We start from the raw sequence: 9346 nt of genomic DNA, 5'->3' as shown, positions 1-9346 counted from the left end.
GAAAAATCTGTTTTTATTATCATTTATTATTTATGAAAAACAGTTATCAAAAACAATTAACAAATATTTTCTTGTGTATAATAAATAATATATTAAATTTAAAAAAGATTCCGGCAAATAGGACAAGTGGATTTGTTGCTTGTTACAAACCATTTATACTGAAACATTTTGGTTATTGGAAAATTAATATTTAACATGACTTTGGATTAAATATTACAATAATAATACTTACTAAACATGAACTATGGAACTTTTTGTGACATGTGCGGCAGGCTGATTTAGGCAACTGATAGTTAGAATTATGTAGTATGGAATAGCATATGTAACATTCCTCAACACCATCGAATTTCTGTGAAATATTTAGCTGCCACAATGATATACCATCAATTATTGAACCATTTTGATGAGAAAAAAACAATGCCAATTGTTTTAGCCATAGTTTCCATTGAGACATGTTTATCATGCTTCTGTCGCTGCTTACTCTGATTAAACCCAATGGGTGATTACTAGCCATTTGTATTGTTATGTCCACTGCGGTTTCTTCAATAATATAGGACACTACAAGAATACCTCTATTCTCATACAAGGTTACCTACATTGTTAAACAAAATATATCAATCGATCTTACTGTTTTTGCAACTATAAATAAATTAGAGCATACCACAATGTTATCAATTTTTTTTGCTTGTTTTATATCTTGGAACTCTTGAACAATCAAACTCTGTGACACATATTTAGTTGTGAGCTTATCAACCAAAGTAGACACTTTGTGCTCGCTGTCGACCCACCATTTACGTACAACTGCAGGTAATGTGTGTAATAAGTTATAGTAAGTCCAACATACTAAGTGCCAAAGTTTCTTGTTATCCCAGTAGTCATTTGATGAACACGAAGGTTCCAAGTTGAATAATCCTTTGATAATCGGATTGACATCATTACTAGCATAAGTCTTAATAATAGAATGAGGCATTAACTTCAGCAGGTTCTCGGTCAAGCAAGAAATAGAGTTTTCATCGCTACAAAAATATGTATTTATTAAGTACTCATTAGAAACATTTTTTTAAAACAACTATTACACAGTCTTACTTTAAATGAGAAATGTATTTATATCTTTCTTGAGATTCGAGTTTTGAACATAGCTTAAATATTACATTCCACAACAGTAAGTATACTCTAGTGTTTTTGAAATTTTCTGTAAAGGGGATGGGTTCATACGTGTTTCCAATTCTGAAAAAAAATTGAAAATGTAGAAAATCAAAATGGACGTAAATTTATTTATCAAATCCGTACTTAATATCTGCTAATTCAAGTGTGACAAGGTTTTGAAGTCGTTGCAATGGTAGTACACTCAGTTCAAACGGTACTTCATCAGATTCTTCATCTGTTTCGACACTCACTTTATGACATTCACATAATCTATTATGAAATGAATATTTTAATTATGTTGCAAAATAATCAACTAAAAATTCTATACACAAAATATTTACAAGGGATGAAAAATTATAAATTGTTGTAATAGCTATAACAAAAATATAAATTTGGTTTTCTCATTATATCAATGGGCAATGAAACAAAAATTAATTTAATTAAGTATACACAATAACTTAAATGACAATAAATGTGTTCAGCAGAAAATAATTTTTCCTTTTACCTTAAAGTACTTACTTTTGTAAAATAGTATAAGCCGTAATTTCTATAGCATAACAGTCTGAACATATTAATTCGCAACACAAACTAAACATACATTTTTCATCAGTATTCTCCAATTCTACGTGTTCTATTAAATTGCTGAACGACTCCAACACCAATTGCTGTGTGATATCATCCTTATATCGTCTTGATAGTTTTGTCCAAATGTTAGCCATGTATTTGTGTAAAATTTTAGTATCCGTTTTAAATTTTTTCATAGTTTCACAGGATGGGTCAATATTTTTATAGAACTCTTGATTGTAGAATTTCATAGTATTTGCAAACAATGAACCAACATTAATAGTCAGTATTCCAACTGGTAAGAATGTAACATTATCAAAATCTACTGTCGTCAAAGTCAGAAGCCAAGAATTCAAACGATTAAATATCAGTTTACTGTATTTTAACTGTATTGATGAATTTGCCCGTGTGTAGATAATATTCAAGCATTCAGCATTTCGCACCGCTTCAACAATTTTTTTATTTTCTGTTAAGCATCTACAAAAAAGTGTAACCATAATATTTATGAATTCCCAGACAGGCTGTTCATTAATTTATACATTTAAAACCCTACACCACTGCATACACTCTTTTTGTCATTTTTCTTACCATTTCTTTCGCCTTGTAATGAATAATAAAAAAGTTTAATATCTTACTAGTGATTACGCTAATGTACAAGGTGTTTGCCTATTCTTACCTTTCTTACTGAGAACATCCTATGTAATGTAGAGTTCCACAATAATTGTAATATAAATATAATATTAAATATATTGTAATATAATTTTTTTGTCCACGCTTTAAGGTTTTTAATTTAAAAAATTAGTTTTTGACTATGCATAAATGCAGTGTAGGGATAAAGGGTTGTTACTTACTCAACATCATTTGTCAACAACTTCTCTTCAGATTCCAACACTCTTTCAAATTGAGATATTAATGTTTCATTAATATCTGCTCTTTTAAAATGCCCATTCCAAATACAACGTGTATTAGGCAGTGTCAGATGATCATATTCCAAGTTGCCCATACCACACAAATAAACAAATATCTGAAAAATAAAATTTTGAACGACACATTTAATTGATGCACCCTATACAATGTTAAATTCAATTTTCTAAAATGACTAAATAAACATAAATAATCAGTCAAAAAAATAAAATATGTACACATTGATATACTGTTTTTGTATAAATTAATGCTTAATTTAGTGATAATCATAAAACTATAATTTTCAGTTATCTTTACACTATTTACACGACTTGAGGTTACTCCCACTTGGATGTGGGAGTACATTGAAGTGGGAGTAACCTCAAGTCATGTAAATAGTGTAAATATAATACCCCACTCAAGTTTGAATAATTTTTCAGTTATCTGTTTTCATAATATCTTAAATAATATGAACACATTATACAAGCTTTAACCAATTTCTAATATAAGTATTATGCATAAAAACATTGAGCAGATTTATAAATATTTCAAAATCACAACCATGTCTAATAATATTGTAATTGTTTAGTATGTTACCTGTATGACGTGTATCATATTTGGACTATCGCTATACTGTGACAATGAAGTTTTATACAAATTTATCAATTCTTCACTAGGCAATGAAAGTATATCTAAAATTGATTCTAATGATTTACTCCAGTATGCACTATCTTTAATAGTTCTGGAATTAGGTACATTTACATTATTTATATGATATTATCGTAATTGCACATGCTAATAAACTGTTATAATCATAATGATTTCTTACTTTTCTATGATATTTTTCACAATATTTGTAGCAACGTTTTTGGTCTGCGATTGTAAAAGTTCAGCAACACATGTTTTAGTATCATCAACAATGCTACTAATCAGTTGGCAGCAATATTTCCTCTAATTACGGTTGATCATTAGTTATAAAATAAAGTTATTTGTAGATTAAGTTTTCCATACTCACATTTGAAAAATATTTTAGAACATCCACTATTATGTTGACATTACAAACTACATTAACCATAATGTCAATAAATTCTTGATTCACATCTTCCATTTGATTTGATAAGCGTTCAGTTATGTTGAAAAATTTCATTATCAACTTTGAAAAGATGTAAGTATGCGAGTACAAAGCATACACTGTGTCAAAACATTCAGTTGTGTAATCAACAGTTACGTTACTACTTCCAGAGTACAATAATGATCCATCAAAATATGAAGCCAATTCACAACATTTAACTATTTTTTCATAGTCTTTGTTTTGTTTAAACAATTCATAGAACACCAACGAAGGAATATTTTCACATTTAGTGCAGGCCAACAGGTCGTCAACAAACTGATCTACTGTACTTTCTACATGTTCTATGTGGTTTTCAGTAGTTATAACGTAATCTATTACAACGGAGCAACATCTGTTCACTATTTCCATACTGTAATTATCTAACATATTATTTAATATAATTTTCCATGTTTGGTTGAGTTCGTGTTGATCTCTAGATTCTCCGTCCAATGATCTTTTCAAGTAAGTACGGATTAGACACTCTAATGAGTCAAAAATAAGTTTCAAATGAGAATTTAAAAATTTTTTATCATTTAAATTCTTCTCAAATATTTGTCTTAGCATGATGACTATTGATGGACTAGGATTTTTACAAACCATGTCTAAAAGTATATTGGTCCATCTCTCGCATACTGTATTTTCTGAAAAAAATACAACTTACTGAATAATTCATTGATAATGTTAATTATTTAAACAATAAGTACCTTTAAGTTTTAAACAGTTTACTAGTAAATTTAATTTACTATCATCTACTTCTTGATCAATAATGAATTTTTTAAACTCGTCTTGCAATGGTGCAGTTTCTAACCAATTACAAATAACTTCAGGAACAGTATACCCTTCATTAATGTACCTCATTATTTCTTTAAGCACAACACTTAATCCAAACTAAGTAAAAAATAACTTAATATTAGTTAACACCTATTTATTATAGTTACATTAAAAGTTTGTATATTACCGAATTCAAGTCTTCAGTTATAATAATTTGTTCTGAAGAATCATCAATACTTTCCAATAATCCGATAATCAACGATATCAAATTATATGTTAATATTTTGTCATCTTTTAACCAGGTTTTTACATAAGATTCGTATAATTTATATGAAGGTGACACTTTATCGTTTGAAACTACCAATGTTTTTGACAGTTTTTTTTCGATACCATAATTTTTGAACGCCGATATCACCTGGCACACGTGGTTTGCATGCAAGTAGCCAACTTCGGGACATGATGATTTATCTAAATAAAACTGCAAAAGTTCATGTACAAAATCTGCTAAATCATTTTTATAACTCTCATTAAACAAAGGTTTTGCTGGTTGAAATACATCTCCCTTTTGTTCTTCAAAAGTCACCCTTAGATTTTTCTTCTTTTTAATTTCTGGACTTTTTAAATGATTTAACATGATTAAATGTACATGCAATTGATTTTGTATATTCTCAGTGATAATTTCTTTATTCACTCCATCAATCAAAATGGTGTTAAGATTACTCCATATGATAAGTTTTAAATTGTGTAATGTACTATCATTTGTCAAAACTTCGAGTAGTATTGTCAAGTGAGATATAACAGGAGGCGTCATGTTTTTTGCCAACTTTCCAGCCAGACTAAATTTAACTATATTAATAACCTATTGTTGTAAAACAGTACACATCAACTTTAATAATACACTAAAATCCCTTATCTAGATTACTAAGTTTAATAAATGCATACCTCAAAAATCATACATTTACAAAATGATTCATCTTGATGATTATTTTTTAAACAATATATAATATAATCAAAAAGAGTTTCAACACCAGTTATAAAATTAGTTCGATCAAACCGTGTAGACATTTTTTCCAACCTTGACCATCAAAAAGAATAAGATTAATTTAACACTTTATTAAGATCTTTTTTTATATAAGATATTTACCCTTGTACAATCGATGTTACACATTTTAAGTGAAACTCTGACATAGTCATGGATGTTATAATTGGATCATTTTTGCATAAATCTAAAATATTCGCATAAGCTGATGATACACATCCTTTAGAGCATGATAATACTTTCCATAGCTTTGGAAGGAAAATTTTTTCAGCGTTTGTATTAATCCAAAATGCATTTAACTGAAAAAAATAGTACATATTATTAAACGTACTTTGAAATTATTAAAATAATAAATTATTAATTTATTTCCATTTGATAGAGCTGTTATTATTATTACTCGTAAGACATTCTCGACCGCGAGTGCCTAAGTGTTGAATTGGTTAAAGTTAGCGTTAACACACTGCCACTTTTATACACTCGGCCACTCATCCTCCTAAATAGTTGGCTTTCAGTGTTACAAATTACTATATAGTTATAAGTTAAATTTTGTGGTTTTTATTGTTATACAAAGATAATTTTGAAAATGTTAAATATGGTGCACATAATAATAGGACAATAGAATGTCATGTGATTCCTATTTACGAATATGTTTTATCATAACTTAATAATTACTTCAGGTCTTGAAAAAATAAGAAGAATATTTTTCCAAATTGTCAATGAAACTGTAACATTATCCTCATCAACATTATCAAAAACAGCAAAAGCCACTTTTTTACATTCGTCTTGAAAAAAATGTTGCAGTTTATCAAGTACAGAATGCATTAAGGTATACCAAGCCTGACGAACCTAAATTAAAAATGTAAATAACATTATAAACATTCAATAATTAAATAAAAGTATACAATAAAAATAACAAACACTTGGAGTAGGATGTTTGTTCAGTTTCCAATAAGTGGAATTATTAAGTAACGATAATTTTAATTCACTCTCAATATTAGTAACATGTTCTTTAGGAAGAATATCTAAAAACATTGCAGTTGCATACAAACAGCTGGTTGCCGTTCTAATTTGCATTTCTTTTATTTCATCAGAGTCACCCCTAAAATGAAGATATAAAAATAAAATTATAGAAAAAAATGTATTGACACTGCATACAATGTGCAATGGATGTTGCCTTAACAGGTTCAGCACCAGCAGACACCGGTGTTGTTTTAGTTTAATTCTCCTAGGCCATAATGGACATTAGAGTACGCCTGAAATCTGATAAGTAATATAAACCTAAACTGAACCTAACCTAATTGTATTATAAAATGATGTGTATAACATTAAAAAGTTACGGTGCCCGCTGAACCTGTTAAAACAAAAAATGTGTTCATACTTAGTATTTAATAAAACTGGGTTAGTTATATTGTCAATTAAATAATCATAAATTTCTTTTTGGCAAAAAACAACAACTTCTGTTCTCTTCTTAGGAGGAAAAGTGTTCTAAAAAAAAAAAAAAACACAATATGTATCATATTATTTATATTAATTTATCATAGGTACACATAAATCTTAATAAGTGTAAGAAAATATAAAATATTATAAATAATTAGTACAATTAGCTTAGTAAGGTTAAGCAAAATAAAATACCTCGAATGTAGATGTTGCAACAGATGCAGTTGGAGGGTGAGTGTCGAATTGGGCCACAAACCAGTACGCAAAAAATCTTTTAAGAAATGGAGCTACATTACGATGAACACGGTTCAAATAGGATCTTAAAGATTTTTGAGCACCTTCTCTTATTCTTGGCTCATTATCCTTACACAAATTTACATACTGACTGATCCAAAGAGCTGATACTTCTTTAACTGTATCTTCGTCTTTAGTATCGCATAGAGAAGCAAACTCTTTCAAGGCCTAAAAAGTATTTCGTTACTTATAAAGCAAAAGGTCGTTAACGACATTTTTTGTAACTTTATAGGACAGCCAAAATAAAAATACAGTACTTCTTCTGTTGGGAAATTAATTAAAGTACTAATTTTTATATTAATCCATTTATTTATCATATATTATTTAAACTGTCGTTTGTGCCTAACAACGTTTGTTCACTACTGACAAACTTTATAACCGTTAAATATTTAAACATAAAATAATCGTAACAATATGAAAGTCGGCAAAATCGATAGAAAATCTTGGTGTTGACGCCAATATATTAAAAACTCATTCGTTTACGACCTTTTGCTTTATAAGCATCGGTTTGTTAACAGACGTCCTATAAGTACATATAAATAAATAAATGAAATCATTTCATACTTTAAGTTTAGTAGTGGAATCTTTTTTATTCATTTTTTTTAAAACCACTTGGAAATCTGGACTGACATTACAATCAAGTATATCTGCAAATAACTTGAGCTTATCCGGAACTACTGAATATGAGTCACTTGTATTCAATAACAACTGGGCTCTAGCGCTGCTTGATGGCTAAACAATATTTATAATTAAGAATTTGTATTAATTATATCGTATCAAAGCCATGAAAATAATTACTTTATAGTTATTCTTCACTCTTTGAGCCACTTGTTTTTTACCCATTGTTGATGAAACTGTGGTCTTAAAAATTTGTATACATCTATTTCTTTAATATAATAATAAATAGTAAGTGTTTATACTGCTTTATGTATAGTTAATACCGTTATACACGTCAAATATAAAAATTCAGCAACTTATTGGTAACGTATATCGTTTAGTAATCCTAATCAAAATTACAAATTGTAAGATTAAAAATGAGAAAATGAAAAACAAATTTATTATTAAAAGTTTTTGATATCATCAAATCGGGTTGCTACCACTATTCCCAAATTGCATAAATGACAAGTTTCTTATCAGTGGGCGGATTTTTTTACTGATACAGACAGCGCGGCAGCAAATACTATTTATAGTATTTGGCGGCAGGTACCCGGGTGTAGGGTACCCGCTCGGCGCCGTGCCTTCGCTCCGCTAAACCAAAAACCGTTTAGGTTTGCAGCTCCAGTCTATGATGACGTTACAGATTTATAGTTATGACTTATGTTAAAAAAATCTGGTAATTGGAAAAAATTGTCCTTGGTAACTTATGCAATTTGGGAAAAGTAGTGTAATCCCACGGATTATACCATTTTATGTAACATTTTCTCAGCTTCCTAAAAAAAATATTAAACAAATTCTTAAATTTTGGGCAACACAAAAAAAACAATTATTTAGAATCTAAATTAAATTTTAATGACTACACGAAAAATATATCAATATTTTTTTCAGAAAACTGAGATTATTTTATAAAAGAAACTGATTTATAATCATTTTTTTGATGACCGAAGATATTATGGAAAAACTATAAAAAGAGGTCTAGAAAAAAACTAAAAATTATTTTTACGAAAATGGTCAACATTATCCAAAAAAATTTGAGAACATTTTTTTCATACTTCATAGTAACAGACATAAAATGTTATAAATAATTTTCAAAAAAATCATTGTATTGCAGATAATCACATTTTATTGAAATTTTTATACTTCTCCATAGCTGTTAAATATATAAGGTTTCAGGTGTGTATCCAAATTCGTTTGAAATTTAACGCAAGTCTTTAGTTTTCTCCTAATAACATTTCATGCTGATTTTTCTCACAACCCTGGTCAAGATTCCGGAGCAGTGGTTAAAAATGTTATTTTTATACAAAATAGGTATCCAAAAGGCTATTGTCACCATTTGATCAAGTAAACATAGGACTAATATATGGGGAACAAGTTGAAAAACCAATAAAATTATAGGAATCTAGAGAGCAAGAGAAGAGAGAAAT

General features: G+C 28.6%; 1 protein-coding gene across 2 annotated transcripts; it reads right to left on the bottom strand.

Annotated features, from left to right (window-relative positions):
• Window positions 1–8: 8 nt before the first annotated feature.
• On the bottom strand, window positions 9–9304 carry LOC126842818 (E3 ubiquitin-protein ligase listerin). Of its 2 annotated transcripts, XM_050579992.1 has the most exons (21): window positions 9042–9304; window positions 8064–8268; window positions 7830–7997; window positions 7167–7433; window positions 6913–7019; window positions 6453–6633; window positions 6207–6380; window positions 5640–5833; window positions 5438–5570; window positions 4683–5354; window positions 4429–4612; window positions 3629–4365; window positions 3443–3564; window positions 3211–3355; window positions 2562–2734; window positions 1666–2187; window positions 1291–1416; window positions 1087–1227; window positions 662–1016; window positions 233–592; window positions 9–158 (listed from the first exon to the last, which is right to left on the bottom strand). In XM_050579992.1, the coding sequence occupies exons 2-21, from the start codon at window positions 8106–8108 to the stop codon at window positions 99–101; spliced, it is 4866 nt and encodes a 1621-aa protein (XP_050435949.1). In that variant the 5' UTR covers window positions 8109–8268; window positions 9042–9304; the 3' UTR covers window positions 9–98. The 2 variants fall into 2 exon arrangements, with proteins under 2 accessions (XP_050435949.1, XP_050435948.1); XM_050579991.1 differs by lacking the exon at window positions 9042–9304 and having other exon boundaries at window positions 8064–8671.
• Between the last annotated feature and the right edge of the window lie 42 nt (window positions 9305–9346).

Source organism: Adelges cooleyi, unplaced genomic scaffold, assembly GCF_023614345.1.
Source record: "Adelges cooleyi isolate 19-005CV unplaced genomic scaffold, UGA_ACOO_1.1 ACOO_flye_CR_arks_rails_tigmint_CR_PRNA_574, whole genome shotgun sequence".
NCBI lineage: Eukaryota > Metazoa > Arthropoda > Insecta > Hemiptera > Adelgidae > Adelges > Adelges cooleyi.
This window is presented reverse-complemented; position numbering and strand designations above follow the sequence as displayed.